Consider the following 23,800-nt stretch of genomic DNA (forward strand, 5'->3'; position numbering starts at 1 on the left):
AGGCAAGGACTAGAACACACTGGTTCACAGAAACTCCTGTGCTTGGAACTTGAGGACATTACTACACGGTATTTATTCATAAGACTGTGAAAGCAACTGGTGGGGAGGTTTAGAAAGTGTCAGAGCTCTGGACATAAGTCCTCCATATAGCTGTGGTTGCTGCCACCTGCCCTGTTATGCTGTCCTGTGCTATAGGCACGAGGAATTCTTGTCTCTTAACCTGTTATGTCTTTCTGTATTTTCCTGGCCTTCTATAAAATTTTGTAAATTGATATTTTTGTGGGGTAGATCTCTGCCCTTTTCATGTTAACTGATATACATGCTTAAGAGATTTGACCCTCTGGGGGCATTATATCGAACAAATAAGAAGATTTGACGTAGGGATTGTCTTTTATATCCATGTGATGACAGTACATTGCTTGCCACATTATTGGTGCTCTGTAAATGTTGTTTGTCATGAATTCTTGAACCCCAAAGTTAATTAAAGTAAGTCCAATTAATAAATCTTTATTGAACCATGTGGGGAAACTAAAAATATTGGTAAGGCAGTTACTGGGCTAGCGAATTCCTCTAATAGCGGAAGATAATATCAGACATAGAAACTTGTTTTTCTGTGGGAGGTATTATGGTAGCAGTAGAAATGCAAAAGTAATGAAGTTGAAAGGAGGGAGCACTTTAGTTATTCCTGGCAGGGGTGGGGAAGGTGTCAAAAGGAGGCTGGTTCTCTGGCCATCAAATCTGATCTAGTCCTTGAAGGATGAGGAGGATGAAGAAGAGACTCCTTTTGTTCCATTTCTCTCAGAATGTATTTAAAAGATAGAATACGTTTCCTGTCTGACATTGATATCACAAACTCTGGACTGTTTGCTTCTTTTATAAACCAGGGTTATTGTTTTCCCCTGGGTCTCATGCTCAGTGTGTTTTCATGCCCTCTCTTTTAAGAATTGCTTGAGATTCCATCAATTGAGGAGGAAGTGGAAGAAACGGAGTCTTGGGCGAAGCCGCTGGTCCACCTTTGGCAGACGAAGTCCCCAAACTTTGCGGCTGAACAAGAGTACAATGCAGCCGTGGCCAGAATGGAGCCCCACTGTGCCATCTGTGCTCTCCTCATGCCGTACTACAAGGTAATGAGGGCGGAGAGGGTTGCTGTCAAGGTTTCCTTTCACTGCTGCACTTTCTGTGTGACTCAAAACATAGGTGAATCATTGGAAGGTAATCACGAAAAGGAAGACATTAATACTTATGTAGCTATGGCCATCATAAAACAGCAAACAGAATTTCTACGTGCTGCTTTAGAGATATTTCTCTGGCAGTCTTTTGTTGTTTTTAAATATCTTGGTTTATTTCAGTCAAGGGGCAATTGCAATCTTTCTTTCTACCTCTTTCACCAAGAAACACCTAACTTAAAGCTTAAACGTGATAGAAGCTTGCAGAGAGAACTTAGACCTAGTCTCTATTTTATGTTTGAAAATATCACTCTCAGTAATACAAATGTCAAGCTCTGGGCCCACGTTTAAACTCTTTCTTCATCTTCCCATGTAGAACATGCGAAAGACTCAATAGAAACTAAATTGTTCAGTTCACCCTCATCAGCCAGCTGTGCAAGATGTTGTTTTCAAATATTATTCCAAATATGTTTTACTGATAACAACTCACTGATGGCCACATTCTCCAGCATTAAGATAGACAAAATGATCTTTAGGAATCTAGTAAGGATGGAATTACTTGATCCATTTTAAGATATTGTGCCATCACGTGTTGCTTAACAACAGGGATATGTTCTGAGAAATGCATCGTTAGGCGATTTTGTTGTTATGCAAACATCAGAGCATACTTACACAAACCTAGATGGGATAGCCTACTACACACCTTCACTATATGGTACTAATCTTATGGGACCACCATCACACATACGGTCCATCATTTGACAGAAACGTCGTTATGCAGCACATGACTGTATATTATAAAGTATTTTGATATGAACATTGTGTTTTGTGTTCTATTTTCACTAAGAGAATCAGAAATACTTTTTTCAAGACCACACCTTTCTTAGAGTCGCGTGTAAGTTAAGTGTTATTCTGTTCAGACGTTTCAGAACATGAAAATATGTGATTTGCCACATTTCCAGACCTTTGTAAGTAGAGGAAGTAGTTTACTCATCTTTGAATGTGGCACTGATGAGTGACAAACATTATTTTTGTTTTCCTTTTTAGTCATTAAATTTCTGTTTTTTCTTCGAAAAACTTAACTTTTTATTGATTCTTATTTCTCTATCATAATCTGCCTATTTCCCCAATAATTAAAAAAATTCCTACTAAAATTGTAAAATTTGGGGGAAATTTATTAATAGAAGCTCCTGGTTCATTAATTAGAATTTCAAATAAACACTAAATGTTTTTCATATATTTTGGTGAGAGGTGATAATTTTGTTTCACACATTATCCTTTCTTATTTAGTTCCATTTACCAGATCTTTTTGTCTTGCTGTTTTAAAACTTTGTGGTGAAGCAAAACCTTCAAACACTCTCTAAATACTGTTGCCCAGATTAAAACTGAGATCTTTGGAAACACTCCTTCAGGTGCTACCAGGTAATATTGTTCAGGAAATGAAACCAGGTCTGTCAACCTGGTGCAAATAAAGAAGTGAAAAAAAACCCTGAAAACCATCAGAATTGATGTTTTCCATGAACTCTTTATGTAAGCACATAGTTTTAGTAGCTTATCCCTTTCTTGTGCCAGCAGACATATGGAATATCGTCTTGTTCCTACAGCTTAGCTTCTGTATGAGCCTGAGGAGGAGCAGTGATAAAAAGCTGATAGTTGGGGCAAGGAGAACAAGCAGAAGAGCGGAAGCTGGAAGTTAGTGGGGGGAACAGCTGTCAGTGGATTTGAGTGAGCAGGACAAATGATGAGCTCTTGTCTGTGTTTTTCACTCACGTGGAAATATTGTGTTTTTCAGCCAGATAGCAGCAATGAAGAAAATGATTCTAGATGGGAGACAAAATTAGACGAAGTGGTTACTTCGGGTGGAAAGACTAAGCCCCTCATTCCAGAGATGTGTTTTATTTATAGTGAAGAAAATATAGAATATTCTCCACCTAATGCCTTCCTGGAAGAGGATGGAACAAGTCTTCTGATTTCCTGTGCAAAGTGCTGCGTACGGGTTCATGCAAGTAAATGAATCTCATTCCTCGATCGCTGGCTTTTCAGTGCTTCACAGAGCCCTTATTTCTCCTCTTTGTAACCTGTCAAATCTATCACATTGAACTCTTGGCATTCTTAATGGTTAGATGATTCTGTCTCACGTTTCTTCTAATGAATGTATGAGTAGCTATAATCATCCTTTTTTAATCCAGTTTTAAGCAATATCAGTGGAGGGCAAGTCTGTTTGTTCATTTGCTTGTTTGGGGGTCCAGACATGTGGTCATTGCGGGGCTCTTTTCACATGCTTGAATTTTACTTATTTCAAGTATAGTTTATAGAAACAGTTTTAATGTCTGGTGTTGATTCATGACTATTTTTCTTTGTGATTTCTTAAAGAGAAATGAATATTCCTTTGGTGATTTTGGAAATTATTGTTAAATTTGATTACTGAGTTAAATTTTTATTCTTTGTAAAGGTAGGGGGATCTCCAAAGACTTTCAAGGGGGAACAGTTGTTTCCCCCAGGATGAGATGGTTAGGCTCCATACCTGTCTCAGTTTGGTATTTTTACATAATTGCATAAGTGATAAATACATTTTTTTAATTGACTTGCCATGTAAATCCTCTAAAGTGTGTAAAATGGATCTATTATATATTGAAACTCTATTTTAAAGCATTTTAATATTCAAAATGTTATGAAATCACATGTTCTGTTAACATACTTATGTATGGTGTATCTCTGTCAGTGTAGGATGAATGGTTTACCATATAGGTATTACCTTCTGTATTTACCCCAGAGCAATGCTAGTCTTGTATTAGGTTTGAAATAGCCTCACTGTCTATCATGTAATTATTAATTTGGTACTATCAGCTTCCCCAAGGGATTTGAACGTAATCTGCTTGAGATATAATCATAGTAACCTTCTTGTTGTATTTATATCGATTTGTAACACACACACACACATATATATTCACCCTGCATTATTACATGTATATAAGAGGCAAAGCACCTTTTCAAAAAACAATTAGGATTTAATCTTGATTCCTAAACGTACTAGCTATGCAATTCAGCCATAATATTTCATAAACATGTGCTTGAAAACATTTTATGGTCTTGGTTAACTATGATAGGCTTTTCTTCGGGTAATTAAATTTCTGTTATTTTTCTCTTCCCATCTCAAATGTTATAGAACTTTGATATTAAAAATTATTCATTTAAGTCTTTCCAAACCCTCGTATTTCAGGAAGTCAGAGTAACACGTGTTTATTGGTACCCTATGATTGCTCCATATATTATTTGCATCCACAGCTCTTCTCTCAAATAGTTATTTTGAGTCAGGCATGTACTGAAAAGACAAGTAGAATCACAGACATCCCTTCATCACTAACCATGAATCCTTTGTCCCTCTCACTGAAATTAAAGCTAATTAAACATACTTTTTGAAATGTAATTTTAAATAACATTAATTTAAAAAATATTCTGTCAAAGTTAGTTTATTGTTTTATTGTAAAACTTTTTAAACTTCGCTTCAAGAATTGCAACTTATTTTGAAATATGTTTTGCATGAGTCACGGACCAGACCTGACAGTGTGGAAATTTTATTATTGTCTATTTAAGAATTATCATCAGTATTCTCTATGGTAACTATTCTGAGTATTACTAACTATTAAGACTCACACGCTCATATTTCCTGGGACTGCCATCCTATTAGCTATGAGGCATGAGAATTGAAAGTATCTTTGAGACAGCCTTGCTTATGTTTTGTTCTAAGAATCAGAAATGGTATGGTAGGCAGTTGTTCTGATTTTATTATTCAGTGCTAAGATATGTAATATTGTCATAATGCAAAAGACCTAATTCATGGATCCATTCGATTATTTTATAGGTTGTTATGGTATCCCTTCTCATGAGATCTGTGATGGATGGCTGTGTGCCCGGTGCAAAAGAAATGCATGGTCAGCAGTAAGTGGCTTATTTTAGTATCTATTAACCCCTCTTGTCTCTCCATCTACTGTGGACACATTTAAATCCAGTGGTAAGGTAAGATTGTATACATGCTTTTGTGTGCAGTTCCACACTTATCTGTATTTTTAGTCTTCTCTTTCTAAATCATCCTACATGGTGGCTCTGTATCCATCATAGAAATAGTCAATAAAGTTCTAGGTGTCACTCCTCTACTCAGGAACCTACAGAGACTGCCATTGTCAGAGCAGGTCCAAAATATTAGTTCATTTTCCTGCCTAGCTCTATTTTGCAATTCTTGAAAATAAGTATTCTAAGTAACAGTCAAGGTGGGGATCCTCACTAACCCCTGAGGAAACCATGCTGATTCACAACTATTCAACTAGCATGAGGTCTTCCCCCATTTATTCATCCATATGTTCATACTTCAACAAATGTTAGTGTCTGCTCTATGCCAAGCATTGCTGTGAACTTGAGACAGAACCTTTAACAACAATGATCCCCGACATGGGGGACACAGATTCCTCTTCATCTAAATTGTTTTTCCTGAAGACTGTTGAAACTAGCTTACACCCAAGCGTTGAGTTCCGTTCATTAATTTACTCTGTCACTCATTTTTCCATTTAATTATGTGCTACCTTAATTTTTCTTAAAAATTCTTTTCAAGAGGTATGAGAATATTCTTGAAAATGAGGATCTGTCAGATCTCAACACTGTCTCCCTCACTCTTGGTCTCAGAGCAGATGCTCAGCTTGGTGATTTTGATTATAATGGTAACGTTTCCTTTATTCCTCAATCATCTCTAATGACAATGAATTAAATTTCCTTTCAACCAAACTTGAAAATCTGAAGGACAATGTAAGGAAAATGCCTTGCATGATGAAAATTTATGTCATGATTATGAATGTTTAGCTCTCAGTGTTGAAAGAGACATATGGTGACTATAAATTAAAGGCATCCGTGCGGATGTTGTTTCCAATGATTTTATTGCTGGCATTCACTTTGGGTAGTGAGGAGAAAACGGGAAAATATGGTCACTCTTTATTGTCCAAATGATCTTATGTATTTGATGTTAGAGGTAATATCTTCGACATAAGTCTTTTCATTAGTGGGTCCAGAAAACATTTTGGTACTTCCTTTGGTGTGATCATTATGTTAAGAAAAACGATGTAAATATAGAGTATCTTTAAATCAATCAGAAAGTCCTCCTATAATAAATATATTCAGCCCTTGTTTACCATGCAAGTTGTCTTCCTATTGTATGAGCCAAAGTAAAGCCTTGTGGAATCATTTTGATCACTGATGTCCTCTCATTCACCCTGAAGTGTAGGTTTAGAAATTAGAGATATTCTAATCCAGTTCACCAAGGCATGAAGAGTTCTCTGTTCCATCCACAGTTACTGCTTGGCTCCTGTGCTCGCACACTGAGCATTCCTGTTATCCAAGGTACCATTGCCCTTTGCATGGCAGAGCCAGGCGCAGGCCACCCACTGATTCTAAGGCTGCTTCTGATCGATTTTGCTGTTTTCCTTTAGCATGTCTTAAGAAGGAAATACTTAGATTAATCACTCTTTGGAATTGATTTAAAGCATCTTTCTATTAATCTTAACGCCTCTCACTCTTGAAGATGCCGTATGCCTTTTGTATTTTAATATTTATACCATGTAAATCTCTTCCAATTTGCAATAGGAATGGGAACTCTTGAATACAACTTTACAATGATTTTGTAAACCCACGTAATTTCTTATTTCTAATGGGAAATGATCCGAATTCAGTGAACCAATTGTTTTTTCAATTTATCCATTTTGAGTAAACTTTGTCTATGAGGCTCTATTCCTAAATTTTTCTCCTGAGAAATAATTGAATTTCAGTTTAAGCTTTGCAGAGAAGTAACTGGTAATATTGGTACTCTGGCTTTAACACCCTTATTTAGTGTGGCAGTGAGTGTTGCAATATTAATTTTTACTAAACACTTAAGTTTGTTTTTTTGGCTTTTGTGGCTGGAATGATTGCATTTTAAAAGTATCTTTAAGACTTGACTTCTTCAGGAATCAGTCTCATATTGTCAGCTTTAGATTCCAGAGGAAGCTTAGATCGATCTCCTCTTAAATAAGGAGGCTCTAGAGGAGCTAGTGGAAATCTAACAGTGCAGGCGAGGTCACATGATATTTCATTGCTGGCTTGTACTTCACTAGCTCTAATTCTTAATTGTTTCTTGGGATTTTCTTTTTAAACATACTTTGTGAAGGTAAAACTTATTCATCATGAATGCAAAAGACTCCAATAGCATATTTTACTTAGAATATATGTTTATACAACAAATGTGATCGTTCTAGTTAATTCTGTTTCCTTTTATGGTGAGTACTTTGAAAATCTTGAGGAAAAGGAGAGGGTAGCCTGAAATACCTCGTGTTCATATTCATAAGCTTTGTGTGAGAATTGCACATGTACTGGGTCTATTTTTTAAAGCTTCTTTTTAAAAAGAGTATCCACAGATGGATGAATGGATAAAGAAAATGTGGTATATATGAGTGTATATATATGTGTCCGTTTATACACACACACACACACACACACACACACACGCAAAATGGAATACTATATTCAGCCATAAAAAAAGAAGGAAATCCTGCCATTTGTAATAACATTGGATTAACCTTGAGGGTATTATGCTAACTGAAATAAGTCAGATAGAGAAAGAAAAATACTGTATGTTCTTACTTATTTGTGGAATCTTAAAAAAAACCTAATTCATTGAAACAGAGAGTAGATTGGTGGTTGCCAGGGGTAGGAGGAGTAGAGGAAATGGGTAAAGATGGTCAAAGGATATAAATTTTCAGTTATAAGATAAATACATTCTGAGGGTCTAATATACAGCATGGTGAGTATAGTTAACAAAGTTACTGAAAGTTGAAAGTTGCTAAGAGAGCAGATCTTTAAAGTTCTCACCACACACACAACAGAAACATACAGATACACGGACACACACACACGTAACTATGTGAGGTGATAGATGGTTAACTAACCTTATTGTGGTAATCATTTCTCAATATATACGTATATCCAATCATCATGTTGTACACCTTAAACTTACACAGTGTTGTATGTCTATTATATTTCAATAAAGCTGGAAAAAAAAGGGCAACTATAATAGTAGCTATATCATAGAGTTAAGCGTCAATAATTTAAATTTTGGAAGCAAAGGTATCCTAGAGATTACATCATCCAATCCCAGACGATGAATAATTAAGTGCATTCATACATTAGAAGGTAGTTCGTTTTGTTAACTTTAACCTGGGCAAGGTACCTGGGGATATGTGTAGAGAGCAAAGCTGAGGATGTATGGGGAGCAGTGCTCACAGACCAGCTGTCTTTTTATCTACCGGTTCTAAAGAGTGGGCATCACTCTGGACCCAACTGCCCTGCTAGTTTTTAAGCAACTGGAACCCAGACTTTGTCTCCTTCCTCTCTGTAGCACCCCTATCAGCTGGTGTAGTGTCGGGTCATTTCTGAACTAGTAGAGCATAAAGTAGGAAGATCGCGTTCACAGTGATGTGGGCTGGATCTTTATCTGTGATCTTCAGTGCTCTCACCATATCCAAAATTTTCATTTAGTCCTCACTATGTTTCATTTTGCTACCATTTCTTTTCTTTATCCATTCATGTCAATTAAAATAAGGAACAAGAAGCTGTATTGCAGCTTCAGCTGCATGTGTTGGAAGAAGAGATTAGTTAGAAATTTTGGATTATGCCCTAACTTGGGTTCTAGCATCCTGGCTCTATGCTTAAATTCAAACAAAATGAGATGAAATAGTCAAAGAACCCCCCAAATACCTGTCTGCCCCGAGGTTCAGGTTGTATACCCCATCATTCTAACTAAATATCATTGCTTTGCCTATTTGTCCTGTTTCGGTGCTGCTCAGATAAATAGACACAACTCTCTGAAAGCTGTGTTTGAGTTTATGCCTTATAATCCAACTTTAGTAGGTTATTTTATTGTCAGCTCTGTTTGTTTTCAACCCTTTTGTGACTATATAATTCATTTTGGAGCAGTTTTTACTCCTTCACTATAGTATCACTTTAGAGCACATCCCAGTGTTACCAAGTTCTGTTTTTAGGTGTAGAATGTCGATACTCTGATTCTAGCATGTGTTTCTTGTTATTTTGATTCTTAATGTGAATCAATTCACTTTTGACCTAAATTACTATAGTTTGTGTCTAATCTGTTTATTGATTTCCATGGTATAATGACTATAAGTTACTTCTAATTAAAAATATAATGCTAATATTCTCACTGTAAAAATGCAGAATTTGTATTGCTTTCTTTCAGGGTTTTCACCACTGTTTTCTTTTTTATCCCTACATTGAAAAATATATTTTTTCGAGTCTGAGTGTTTCTGTGAAATACCTGAACTCTGCTTTGGGACTACACTTCTAATGATTAAGGGAAATGTTAGTTAAATGTCTGCAATGGACTGGTAACCTGAATACTTAATTCTACCATGTGCCTAACACTATGAAGAGTACTAAGAGGTAGTATGCTAATTAAAAATAGAAGGATTTTCTATAATATCTTCTGAAGAATTTATAATGTAGAATTCTAAAGAATAAATAAATATAATCAGATTAAAGAGGTTAAAAAGGAATATGGATAAGATTTTCTCTTTTTAAAATGTAGGGATAATGGAGTTCTTTGGTGGTGGTTTCTTTCCAGGAAATTTGGACATTTCTTCAGGGACTTTTCAGGAGGGGGGAGCTATAAGATGTTTGTTTTAATGCCATAAATAGGAGTGAAAACTGCATGTGAACATTGGTAACGTATCAGGGGAAGTCACATCATACTCAGATTTATGACTCTGACAAATCATGAGTTGCCCGTCTTCCGCCCATGGCAGCATTAAGCCTGTGCTGTAGTTTTTCATTGTCAGTCTGAAAATTTTCAGATAAAGTATCATTTGTGCTGTGTCTTGCTAGGAAGCTTTTTTATTACCTTATAGCATTCTTGGGGGGTGGGCAGGGTAGACGCAGTAGCTCCCATACTTATAATCTAAACAAAGTCTAAATTAAAGGAAGATTTAAAAGCAGTGTACAGTCATCCGTCACTTAATGACAAGGACACGTTCTGAGAAATGCATCGTTAGGCAATTTCATCATTATGTGAACATCATAGAGTATGCCTACACAAAGCTAGATGGGGTAGTCTACTACACATTTAGGCTATATGGGGCTAATCTTATGAGACCGTTGTCATATATGTGGTCTGTCATTGACTGAAACCTTGTTATGCGGCACAGGACTATAATGAGAAGTTCAACTAGAGATGTGTATCTAAGGTCCCTAGACCTTCTGACCCTAAAATCCCTTGATTCTGCGTTGCTTTGTATTTCCATTTTGCTTTAATTAGTTTTCCTTAAGAGTTGGGGACCTTCAAGAAAACTAAATTTATTTATGCACTTCTTAACCTGGTCAGGGGTGATGAGTAACAGAAGTATAGGAATAGAAGTGACACTGGTAATTATTGGCTGGATTAGTGTAGTTTTCATGAGCTAAAGGAAACTTTAAAAAGTGACTTCAAGGCCTTACTATGACTTTATCTACCTGCTGTTTGGGAATGTATGGCAATATGCATTATCCTGTAAATTCCTTTTTATTTCAATATATCCCATTACACTTAATTCAGGAGAATTTGTTTGAATATTTTCATTTGAAAGTGATATGTGTAAAAACACCAGCTATACATTATATTTTTGGACGAATAATTCCATGTTATGAAAAAGTAGATTTTGTAATGAAAAATTAAAAAAACAGTTTATAGGTTAGAATTTTCATTCTGTATAATGAAGTGCATAAACTTGGTAATTGTACACATTTATTATCAGTTGAAGAGTGTTTATTGTACTCTATAGGATAATAAAGTTGTATTGTATATGTATAACAAGCATAATATTGTGTTTTTTTCCCTAAGTGGTTTTAAGAAATCAAAACCCAAACATGAAATAGGTTTTCATGTTGGCTGTGCATTTGTTCACTGTGCCCTTTATTTTGCTTATTTGTTTTTAAAAATGGAGTAACAGTTAGATATGAGCAAGCTATACTTTGATGTTCATTTGGAATCATCATTTCCTTTCTTCTTACAAAGATTAGAATATGCAATTGCAATGATTAAAAATAAACATTTTGGTGTCTCTTTATTTTTTCTTGCTTGATTGTAAATGGGTGGCATCTACAGCCTGGGTTGAGGTCATTGCCATTCATGCTCTCCAAGGCTGCACATAGCTATTTTTTGGCTTCTGAACGAAAATGAAGTCTTTTCTCTGCATAAATCATAGTCTCACAGTTAAATAGCAGAAGTTCATTAGGTAGTGGCCTTTACAAAACTCCAATCCCATGGTGTTGCTAGAGCTTGTCAACTAAAGAATCTAATTCTTTTGTTGGAGCATATTTATGTGAACTCCTGATCTTTGGAATGTACCCTAGTCTTAACTCTCAACTCTTAAGTCTCAGGTAAAAATGATCAATCTTCTCCGAATACTGGTAACTCGACATCTTTGGGAACTATGGAGACCCCGCCCCTGGAACTCTAATATTTACTTTAATAATGGAGGGAGATGGTATATTAGGAGAGTCTTTTGTCTCCCACATTGCATTGAGGCTGGGTCCTGTAGATGGAGGTACATTTGTTATGAAGCCACGCTAACTACACTCTATTGAATCTGGAGGTATCGCTGTCTATCTAAAGTAGCAGTTCTCTTAGGGTGGAGATTACTAAAGAAAATTTGTGTGGTTGAACATTATGTCACCCTTAGCCCATAACACAATCTTTATATCTCTTCTTCAACTCCCCAAATAAAAGTAGTAGTACTTATAATAAATGCTAGAACTTGCCCATCATTTGACTCTTGGAAGTCTTCTATTTAAAAAAAAAGTAAAATTTCATTTTTTAACTTTTGACCCAGAAATTCAGAATAACTACTGATTTAAATATAAACTAACATAAGTAGCAGGGATAGAATTTTCCTCGCTTCCGTAAAATTTAATAGTGATAAAGACTAAAGGATTCTTCTATATCAGAAATCTCGTTTCACAGATACTGGCCCAGGGGTTTGAGAGAGTAAATCCTTTGCTCAGGCCCCCGCTACATGGTAAGAGAGCCCAACTGAGGCAGCACGCAGACCCCCAGATTCCCAGGGCCCCTACACCTGGTTACTCGTTTTTAGTTTGGGAAGAAGGCTGAACAACTGGCCTAATTCTGAGCAGTGCTTTTGAATCATTTTTGTTAGTTTACACTGAAAATAAAGCCACACTAATTTCTAGTATAATTGGTTATCTATGTAACATAGAATAATTAGCGTTAGTGGGTGGTTGAGTAGAGCAGTTTCTTTACCCTTTCATATTTACTCTAGTTTCTGCCTGGAGGACTTTCCCAGAACTGGATAATCTCCTGAATCCAGTGTCCCCAGTGACCACAGCAGTGACGTTTTTCATTTACGAAGAGCTCTAAAGTGGCTTTGTGGATCAGAGCCATTGATTTTTAGATCAGATTGACTTATGGCCTTGAGGGGTCGTGGTGGCACTGCTGCTCCCTGTGATGTGTTTTACTCTGTATATTTTTATTCCATGGGATACTGTCAAGGCCAGATGATGAGAGGTTTCAGCCTGAGAGGCTGTCAGCCTTTAATCCACATATGTAGTAAAACTGGTAGAAAAAGAAAGGCTTCGTTCTTGCTAAAGGTAGGACATACCCAAGTGGGCTGTGGCCATTTGTAGCCAAGTGGATGCTTACGCCATTGCTCCTCCCCTTTGAGGTGTCTCTGTAAGCCGCTGGCCAGGACCACACTCTCCCATTTGAGGTAACGTATTTGAGTTCAAAATTACCTCTTGCCTCCTGAGGAGAAAGATTGTTCTGAACAGCTGCAGACTTACACCTTGGCTCACAAAGGCCAGGGTGGTAATAATTATTTTACTTTAACCACATAGAACAGCACATTGGAGGATATCAGTTATCTTGACAGCATAGCTATGATGTGGAAGCCTTTCCGTTAGTGAACTGCTTACAGGTTAGAAAGACACAATTCATTTTTTTCTGTTCTTTGTTCTCCCTTTTGTTCAATAAACATCAGCCCCCCCCCCCTTGGTAATGGAGAGAAAGAGAAGTCTACATAGCTTATTGTAAGTGGAACTATATTCATAAATAGCTTCTTGATTGAGAACAAATGCCTCATTAATCTTAAGAGCTTCAACCAGAGAGCACAAGTCAAGTCAGGAAGAATAATGACTGACATTATGGGGAGCATAGCACACCAGGATGTGCATGCCCGGAGGTCGCTGGGCTACAAGGCACATCTTAGCAATGAGGAAAGAGGTCCCTAGGAAGAGTGAAGGGGGAAAAAGTGCAGTGCAGGCATTTCTCATGAGTGCAAAAATTAGTCCAGTGGAAGGATGAAGAAATCATGTACTTCGCCATTTGTTATCAAAGGTCATGCTGGGAAGAAAGAATAAACCAGTTGGGTTTTTATTTGAAAGCCAAATGTTGTATGGTTTAACAAAGTAAGATATGTGTTCAACTTGAAGTACTTTGCTCAGGATCTTGGAAATACTATTATGTAAATGCAGTAAGTTCCATGTAGATTACCTCTGACCAGTCTTAAATTATAGAGGTGCTTCTCCTTGCCACCAAGCATGTGCCAGGCTTGCCACCCTGCTACCAGATAGGTGCTCTGCAAACCTCAAATTAATTTTTATAGTGGTGTAAGCAATGCCATCAGAAAGATAAATCCAGTAACAACATGTAATTTGAAACAAACACAGAGAATGACTGTATTTTTCTGTTATTTTCCTTTCATACAAATGGTTGTATGATGATATTTAAATAGTTACAATGTAGTATGCACACCTCCCTCCCTCAGGATGTACATGTCCTAATTCCTGGATCCTGTGAGTATGTTATATTGCATGAAAAAGGGAATTATGGTAGTAGACGGAATTAAAGTTGCTAATCAGCTGACCTTATGATAGGGAGATTATGCTGGTTATGTGGGTACACCTGGTGCAGTCAGAAGCATCCTTAAATGTGGAAGAGAGAGGCAGAAGAGGAGATCAGAGTGATATGATATGAGAAGTACTTGACCTGCTGTTGCTGGCTTTGAAGATGGGGGAGGAGGGCCACAAGCCAGGGCATGTGGGCGGCTCCTAAAAGCTGGAGAGGGCAAAGAAATGGATTCTCGCCAAGAGCCTCCAGAAAGGAATCACCCTGCTGATGCCTTGACTTTAGCCCAGTGAGGCCATTGTGAACTCCTGACTTACTGAACTGTGCACGTTTATATTGTTCTGAAGTCATTAAGTTTGAGGTAATTTGTTATTGTGGTACTAGAGAACTAAAACCTGCTCAATAGAGAAACAAGCTTTTGAAAGAGTCGTTAGTTTCCACTCTTAACCGTTTGGCATTCTGCTAGGAATCTTAACATTTTCAGCGTCGTCTCTCAATTTCAGGCATCTTTCTCTGACTACCTTCTTCCGTCTTGCTAGCCCACACCCTCTAGTTCCTGGACTCCAGCAATCCTTTAACCTCACTGTGACATATGATTCAGTGATGCTCCCAACTTTTCAGTCTCTCTCTGCCCTCTTATCCTTACTTCTGTTTTAGCTAAATATTCCCTTGCACATACTGTCAGTCCCCTGCCACCTTCTGACTTTGTTATTCTCCTTTGGCATACTCAGTTCTGGTAAGTGCAGCTGTCTCTCTACTCTGCACCTGCACCCCTGTAGCTGAATGTGGCTGTGGAGAAGCACCCAATATGCAGATCGCTCTTGCTTTCAATTTATAACTGTAGGTGTGTCCTCGATGGTGCCAGTAATTCATACTACATTTCTATCATCCATTCACACTACCTACCACTCTCCTGGTTGTCTGCTTCATACCTTCTGTCACCTGAAGCTTCCCCATCTTCTCCCCATCCTCCCTCTCACCTGACGAACTCACTTCATATTTCACTGAGAAACAGGAAGCCATCAGTAGAGATGTGCGAGTTTCCACCTGCATCATGTCTATAATATCCTACCTAGGGCCATCCCCTCTCTTATAAACAGGATATGGTTCCAGAAAATCATTTCTTTCCCACATCGTCAATGTTCCCCTCTTGAGATGATTATTGTTATCATCCACACAAGCTGTTATTTCTTCCATCTTCAAATAAACCTCAAAAAACCTCTTGATCTTTCTTCCCCACCAGCTCCCACCCTATTTCTCCATGCCCCTATATCTAGTAAAACTCCTTAGAGGACTTGTCTTTATTAACTCTCTCCAATTCTTCTCCCCAGCTTCTCTCTTAAACTTACTCTGTCACAGCCTTCATGCCATGTTTCCCTGGGAACTCCTGTTTCACTGGCACAATCACTTGATCACTGCCTCCTGTTTGAAGCACTGTCTTCATTCAGCTTCCAGGACCCTGCACTCTCCTGCTTTTCCTCCTCTTTTACCGGCCACTTCTTTTCTCTCCCCAGAGTTCAAAACGTGAGCCTCTTCTCCACATAAACCCGTTTGGCAGTCTCATCCCATCTCATAGCTTTAATGGTTTTAAACAGCATCAGTCTTTGATGGCTTGTACATTTCTGTGTCCAGCTCAGCCTCTCCGTTGAGGTTCAGGTCCATATAGCCAACTCCTGAGCAACTCCTCTTGCATGTCCAGTAGATCTCAGATTCACTCTGTGCCAAACTGAATTCCAAATCTTCTTCTCCTGCAGGCTTCCAGCTGCTGAGGCCAAAAACTTTAGAGTTAGATTCAATTTGTTTCTTTTTCTCATTCCCCACATCTGTCTAACAGTAAATCCTGTCTTGTCTACTTTTAAAATGAATCCAGAATCCTGGCCACTTCTTAATCACCTCTGCTGGTATTACTCAGACTAATCCACTCATTACCTGTTTCCTGGATTAGGGCAGGAACCCACTAACTTCTCTTCTCACTTCTCCCCTTGAACCTCTATCGGCTGCTGTGGTTGGAATGATCCAATTAAAATGTCAGTCAGATTATGTCCTTGCTGAGCTCAGACCTTACAGGTGCTTCCTCTCTCAGTCAGAGTAAAGCTGTCACCTTTTTCCATGGCCTATGAAGCTGTATCAGATATTCTTCCTCTTACTTTGTGATCACCTTTTCTATTAGAAAAGACCAGGAATCTGTCAGAATTCTCTTTCCCTGGATGACTCCATGGCCCATTCCCATAGCACTGAACATCCTCTGCCATCCAAATAATCTGCTGATTTACTTTGTCTGCTGGCCCAGCAGAATGTAAGTTCACTGAGGTCAGGATCTTTTTCGTTCACTGCTGTAACCCAGTGTCTAGAACACAGCATGGTGCTTAACCAGTATGTGTTGAATGAATGTATACTTTCACTGACAGTACAAATTAGATGGGGGCATCTAATTAGAGAACTCACTTGCTAGTATAAAATTCACTGAAATCTGTGGAATTTCCATTCAGAAGATAATTGCAGGAAACCTGTCATTCAATTTCCTGATCATTCAGAGTTCATACTATCCCTGTCCTTATGTGGATCCTGTCCTCTCTCCAACCCTGATAAATGGGCCTCGTCTCCAGAAATGGTTCTTCCATGTTTTGTTGATCAGCACTTTGTAAGCTAGTTTTCCGTTAATGTGATTAATTACTCTTTGTTTTCCTAGCTCAGACAGCCCTATTTTACGGTTTTGCATTTCTGTTATGAACATGTCAGATAAATAAGGGTGTGGGGAGGTACTTCAAAATCTCATCATTTTTCTGTAGCACTGAAAATTGGCTTTAGGGGCATTATATGGATATGTCAGCTGAAATGAGAGCTTCTTACGAGGCAGCCTGAGAATGTTGGTATTGGCATTTCTTTAACTGATGCTTTATAGAAGAGCCATTGGAACATGAGTTCCCTCTACTACAGATGATGAACAAGTGCGGTGGCCGTATTATAACACTGTCCTTCTCACCACCGTTGTTAATGTTGTGTCAGCACTTTGATTATAAACACTCTTTTTCATGGTTTAATAACTGGGCCATAAAGAAATCATTCCATGTTGTAAATTGGTATACACGCTCTTCATCTCAGTGGTTTTATGAAACCAGATTTTACAAATACTTGGTATTGCTAAAAAGGGATTTTGTGAATGGTATTAAGTGAGAGAAAGGGACTGAAGCAGGAAAGGTACAATGTTCAGAATATGATCTGAATTTATACTTTTTCATTCAGCGTTTAGCTGCCCTGAGGGGAGGGAATAGAACAGAATAGCTCTTTTAATGCTGAACTTGGGAGATAGGAATAACAGCTGCCTTATGGAGTAATCATGTTGTAACAGGCATTTTGGTGTATTTTTTTGTTTTGTTTTAGGAAACATTGCTTGACTAGCAATATATCTAAATCTTTATAATAGTGAGTCATTTTATTCTGGGTGTTATTGTTCTGGAAAAGGCATGCTCATTAAACACAAGATAAAACAAGGCTGGCAATGAGCACTGACTATTGAATTTTATTTATTTATTTTGTTCTGCAAGGCTGAACGGTTTGGGTGTCTCCATAGGTTAGATTGGAAGGAAATTCGGTACTCTGAAAGACTTTGGAAGAAATTGTAGGTGCCCATTTAAAATTTTCATTTGAGTAAAAAAATAGAAAAAATAGGATAAACTTCCTTGGTTACATTAATTTTAAATTACACGTATTTAATTGAAAAAGGTTTAATTTCTTTGTGTGTCTGTGGGTTTTCTTTTTTTAATATAAGAGTACTAAATATTGTTAGGAAAGTCTCATTCCCATCACTCTCAAATGCTCAAATCTCATTTTTTACAGAAAACTACTGATAGCGTTTTGTCAGTTGGCCTTTCCGATCTTTTCTATGCGTAAACTAATGTTATGTCTTGCGTTCCTGGGGGACCCAGTGGTATCCCAGTTTATTTAACATGCCTTAGTGTTTTCATTTAATACTGTGTAATTCTTAGTGACTCGGTATTTATGGATTTACTGTATCTTTTGCATTACTATTTTAATTTTAAGCTTGAATCTACTGAATAAAAAATTCAGACATTACAAATAAAATCTAAGCAACTGATAATTCCTGTTCCTCCCAGAGAGAACTGTTTGTTATAAACAGAAATTAAATGACCATCGTTGTACATTCCTCCTTTTGCATAGAAATAAATGTTTATCTTAGATTCCAAGAAGTTGAATTGCTGAGTCATAATTTATGTGTATTTAAGAATTTTTTTCTTTTTTCCTTTTTTTTTCTTTTTTGAGGAAGATTAGCCCTGAGCTGACATCTGCTGCCAATCCTCCTCTTTTTGCTGAGGAAGACTGGCCTTGAGCTAACATCTGTGCCCATCTTCCTCTACTTTATATGTGGGACACTTGCCACAGCATGACTTGCAAAGCGGTGCCATGTCTGCACCCAGGATCCGAACGGGTGAACCCTGGGCCGCCGAAGCGGACGGTGCAAACTTAACCACTGCACCACCGGGCCAGCTCCTATGTGCATTTAAAATTTTGATTGATAATGCCAAATTCCTCTCTGAAGCTAGCATAACAATACACAGATGCCAAAACTATATATTTTCTGATTTAAAAATCTGAAGTTTTATCTCATTATTTTAGTTTTCATTTCCTTTATTCTCGAAGTTGGATATCTTTCATATGTTTATTGGCAGTGAGGAGTCTTTGAATCTTTTGTTTACTTTTCAAAAGTGTGGATTTAAAAAAAATATTTTCTGGATGACAATCTTTGTTTTGTATGGGCAATATTTTCATATTTTGTGCTAATTTATATAATATTTTATCCTTTGGAATTTAAAAATTTTCATATAGTCAGAATTTATTCATCTTTTTGATATGCCTTTTATCTTTTAAATGTTATGTTAAGCAGTCATCTTTATCTTAAATTCATAACTATATTTACCTAAAATTTCTTTTAATATTTTTATAGTTCAGTTTTTGAGTTTAGGTCTGTAAATTAATTGGAATTTATTTTTATGAGTCAGACACATACATGTGAGCACACGCACTTCATTCAGTTAAATTCATTATTGAATAGTTTGTGTTATTTTTGGTTATTTATTCAGCTCTCTCTGTTTTCTAATTCTCTCTTAAACTAAGAATAATCTGCTCTCCACATATCCTTTAAGTTTTTAATTTCAATTATTTTTTTGTTATAGAATTTCTATATTGTTTTTAAAATCCTGGTTTGTCCTTTATTTATAGTCTGTTACTTAAATTCTTAATGCCCACTTTTAATTTTTAAACATATTAAAATGCTTATTTTGCATTTTGCGTCTGAGATCATTGTGCATCTAATTCTGTCTGTTTTTTCTGCTCATGGAACCACATTTTCTTGCATGTTTTTGAGTTTTAATTGTGAACTTATATTCCTTAGAACTTAATGTTTGGGAGTTTCTTGAGGCCTTTGTTATAGGTGGTTGCTGACAATTGCAATTTTCATTTTTAAATTATCACAATCCACTTTGCAATAATATCATCCTACTTTATGAATTATGTAAGAACCCTACAACAGTATAATTTCATTAACCTCCTTCCTTTTGTGGTCTTAGATTTTGCCTCTGCATACACCATACTCCACAGTATTTTTATTTTTGTTTGAAACAGTCAAGTCGTTTAATGAAACTTAGAGTTTCTATCTCTGTCTCTCTCTTGCTCTCTTCCTCTCTTTGTCATTTCCTTCCTCTGTGTCATTTTCCTTCATTCTGAAGAATTTTATTTTTAGCATTTGTTATAATGTGAATGTCCTCGAGACAAATTCTCTTAGATTTTTGTCTCTATGAGATTGTTTTTATTTCGTCTTCATTTTCAAAGGATATTTTCTCTGGAAATAGAATTCCAGGTTACCAGCTTTTTTCTTTCAGTATTTTTTAGATGCTTTTCCATTGCCATTTGCCTCCAGTGTTTCTAGTTAGATTTCAGGTGTAATTTCAGTAGTTGTTTACTGCAATGTGTCTTTTCTTTGCTTTTAAGATATGTTGTTTATATTTGGTTTTCAGAATTTTGGCTGCTGTATATTTAGGTGTGTTTCCTTTGTATTTATTTGCTTGGAGTTTGCTGGGCATCTTGGATCTGTGGGTTGATGTCTTTTATCAGTTTTGGAAAGTTCTCTTCAAATATTTCTTCTCACCCATTCTGTCCTTCCTCTCCTTCTCAGACTCTAATTAGACATAAACTGAATAGGTTGTTATTTTCCCTTAGATCTCTGTTCATTCTATTTTTTTTTTCTTTTTCTCCCCAGATACCCCCAGTACATAGTTGTTTATTTTAGTTGTAGGTCCTTCTAGCCTGTGGCTTGTGGGATGCTGCCTCAACATGGCCTGATGAGCAGTGCCATGTCCATGCCCAGGATCTGAACTGGTGAAACCCTGTGCCACCAAAGTGGAGCAGGCGAGCTTAACCACTTGGCCACCGGGCCGGCCCCCTGTTCATTATTATAACTGCTTTATTTCTTATATTTTCTATTCATGTCGTTAAAGTTATTGAACTTTTACTCTGCCAATTCCAGTCTGGTTTGAAGTCTATCTAATGAATTCAACATTACTGATGTCATATTTTTTCATTTCTACCATTTATATTTGTTTTTAAGTACTTTCCATGACTTTGCTAAAATTTTCCCATCTCTTCACATATATTGTCTATCTTTTTTCAGTAGATCTTTTAGCATTTTGAACTTACTAATTTTAAACTCTCTGTCTGATAATTCCAATGTCATGTCCGTCTTTGTGTCTGATTTTATTTTTTCCTTTCTTGATCATAAATCATATTTTCTTGCTTGTTAGTGTACCTTGTACTTTTTCTGACTGTGTGCTGGACGTTTTGTCTGTAGCAAATGAAGTTAGTGTTATTATTTTCAGGAAGGGTGTGCCCCTTGGTCTAGAAAGAACAGGTTTCTAGAGTGGGAGTGAAGTCAGTCTGAGGTGTGCTTGAGGTGGGTCTGAGCTTTGCTGCAGCTTTGGTTTGATCCAGTCCATTCTGGTTTCAGATGTTCTGAGGGTGGGATCAGGCCTTTCCCTGCAGCAGTGTCTGTTCTCTGTGCACGGTGGAGACTCTGGCATCTGCTTTCCATAGATGAGTTGGTAACTTCTGGAGCTATGGAAGATCTCTCCTTGCTTTGGAGCCTAGCTGCCTGGATTTTAGGTTCCTGGAGTGTTTTCTTTGCTCTCCAGATCTGCTTCTTGCTTTTTGCACCTCAAGAGATTATTAATGACAGCTCTGTACTGTGTTCCCTGCTGGACCACTATCCCTGGATCATCCATTGGCATTGTTATGTTAAGTGGTCTAGAACTGCAGTTCAACTTTCACGTATTTAACCACTGTTCTTCTTGTATTTATTGTGTTTTTATGAAATGCTTTACACTTATTAACTCATTTAGGGAAGTTCTATTTTCTCCCCTTCTACAGACAAAATATCTGAGGCACAAAGGGTAAGTAACTGGCCCAAGGTCATACCACTAGTAAATGGCAGAACTGTGATTTGAACCTTGGCCTTTTTCACTTTGTTAAACACCATGATATGGTTTGGCTCTCTAGTTTTACTGTTCTTCTTCTCAGTTAAATTGAATTTGTTTAGCCTGTGGTTAGGTTGCACAGACTAACTTAAAATGTTGCTTTTGCCTGAAATGGCATTACTCTTTGAAGGATGAAGTGGAGATAAATTTAATGATCTCATACCAATGAGAAGTTCTGTTAGCTAGATTAATGAAACAAATGGGAACACAGATTGTTATATGCTGCTTGGTAACACAATTTTTTAATAATATGGGTTCTTTTGAAGGGATTAGTTTAAAAATGCATTCTTAGTTATTTATAGAAATGAGGAAGTGGGGATCTTGTTATGCCCTTTATCATTATCTTCTTCATAAATGGTTAAGTACACATAGATCTCCCCTTCTCAATTGTGAGCTTCCCAGAGCAGGCACAGTGTCCTGTTTATTTGGCACTTTACTTTTATATCTTGTGCCTTACCTTGTATATAGATGGAGAGGATGCTGGAGAAAAAGAGCATGGACATGGGGTGAGGCAGACCTGAGCTTAAACCCCAACTGCTCCTTTTACTGCTTGGTTGGGGGTTGGAAAACTACAGCCTGTGGGTCAAATCCAGCTCACCACCTATTTTTGTAAATAATGTTGTTATTGGAATACGGCAACACCCATTTGTTTACATATTGTCCTACAATGGCAGAGTTGATGAGTTGCAACAACTCTGTAGTTGTGTAAAGCGTAAATTAGTAAATATCTGGTCATTTACAGAAAGAGTTTGATTACCCCTGGATTGGATGATTTTAGGCAAGTTCCTTAATCTCTTAAATCTTAGTTTCCTCATCTATGAAGTGGGATATTAGTTACCTAATAAGTTCACGTTAAGGAAGGGAGGTAAAGTATATGATGTTTCTGGCATGGAATCTGGAATGAATTAGGGCTTTGATATAGAATTCTTCTTCTACTAGAAGAATTTTTATTATTGATAATCAATTTGATGAATCGATATCCTGAAAGACACTCTGTCACTTCCTACTTTCTCATTCAGTTCTTTTACTACCTTTGAAGATAAGTGATGCTAGTACCATTAGTATGTTTGGTAGGTGCCAAAATTTAAGTGTATCAGGCATTTCACAGATTCTTAAGAAAACTCGGGCTGCTTTAACCTATTAAGTTTTAGAATTATCAGTTTTGTTCTTTGATGATAAAGTTCTATTTAAATAAAGGAGAGAAAGGTTAAAAATTGTCCTATCTGATATTGCCTTCTACTGGGCTATGAACATTAGTTCAAATTCATTTACAGATTAATGCATTGACAGGTTGACGTCTTTGTGCTTCTACCAGATCAGCTAGTTTGACCTATTTGAGGGATGGTGATTCCAAAAAATGATGTAACTGGACATGACTTTTTCTTTTTCCTACTTATTTTTTCAAAATTGAGTGAATTGAACAGAAACAATGATACCATATAAGATCATGTCAGTCACATAAATAACTTTACCTGGCCAGGAATATTTTTGTCCTGCACTAAGAAATACAATTTCTCAGGTAAATCATGGCAAAAATGACTGCATTTCCAATCACTGTTTCTTAACTCCATGATAAGTCACTGAAGACTGCAGCTTCCTTTTCTTAGTATTTCAGTATGTCAAGACGGTCTTTGCAATTTTTTAATCCTATGGTAATTTTCAAGATTTTCACTCTGCCCTATTTTGCCATATTTTCTCATTTATTTAACAAATTCATATGGCGGGTATACTCTCTATTATGTACCACAGTAGAGAAAGAGTAACATGACAGATATTCTCACAGTGTTCATTGAACTTACAATTTAGTGAGGATAACAGAAAGAGTTTAACAAATAGTTAACAAGGGTAATGAGAGAGAAGTAACTGAGCCAGGGGATTAGGAGAGCTTTCTTGGAGGAATCAGTATTTAGGTTGAGATGTCAAGAATGTTTTCAACTTAATTAATGAAGAATGGAGCCAGGTGTGTGTCTGATGTGTTTGGGGGCAGAGGGGACCTGATGAGAGGTTCCTGGGGTTTCTAAGCATGGAGAAGAGTGCAAAGTGAAGCTGGACAAGGTCAAGGCCTGATGATCCTGGCCCTTCAAGGCCACATTAAGTACTGAGAAGCATTAAAACCCACTCTGGAGGGTTCCAAGTTGACTGTGGGGTGGCTATTTCAGTATTTT

The 23,800-nt window shown here is 37.1% G+C and overlaps 1 protein-coding gene across 4 annotated transcripts in view; it reads left to right on the top strand.

The window, feature by feature from the left end:
- KDM4C (lysine demethylase 4C) overlaps positions 1–23,800 on the top strand; it is a 390,883-nt gene that overhangs the window by 256,419 nt on the left and 110,664 nt on the right. For all 4 annotated transcript variants that reach the window (XM_005605001.4, XM_070248477.1, XM_070248476.1 and 1 more), the window contains 3 exons: positions 943–1,124; positions 2,959–3,172; positions 5,029–5,105. In XM_005605001.4, coding sequence (XP_005605058.2) covers positions 943–1,124; positions 2,959–3,172; positions 5,029–5,105 — 473 coding nt within the window. The remainder of the gene's footprint in view (positions 1–942; positions 1,125–2,958; positions 3,173–5,028; positions 5,106–23,800) is intronic.

Source organism: Equus caballus, chromosome 23, assembly GCF_041296265.1.
Source record: "Equus caballus isolate H_3958 breed thoroughbred chromosome 23, TB-T2T, whole genome shotgun sequence".
Classification (NCBI taxonomy): Eukaryota; Metazoa; Chordata; class Mammalia; order Perissodactyla; family Equidae; genus Equus; species Equus caballus.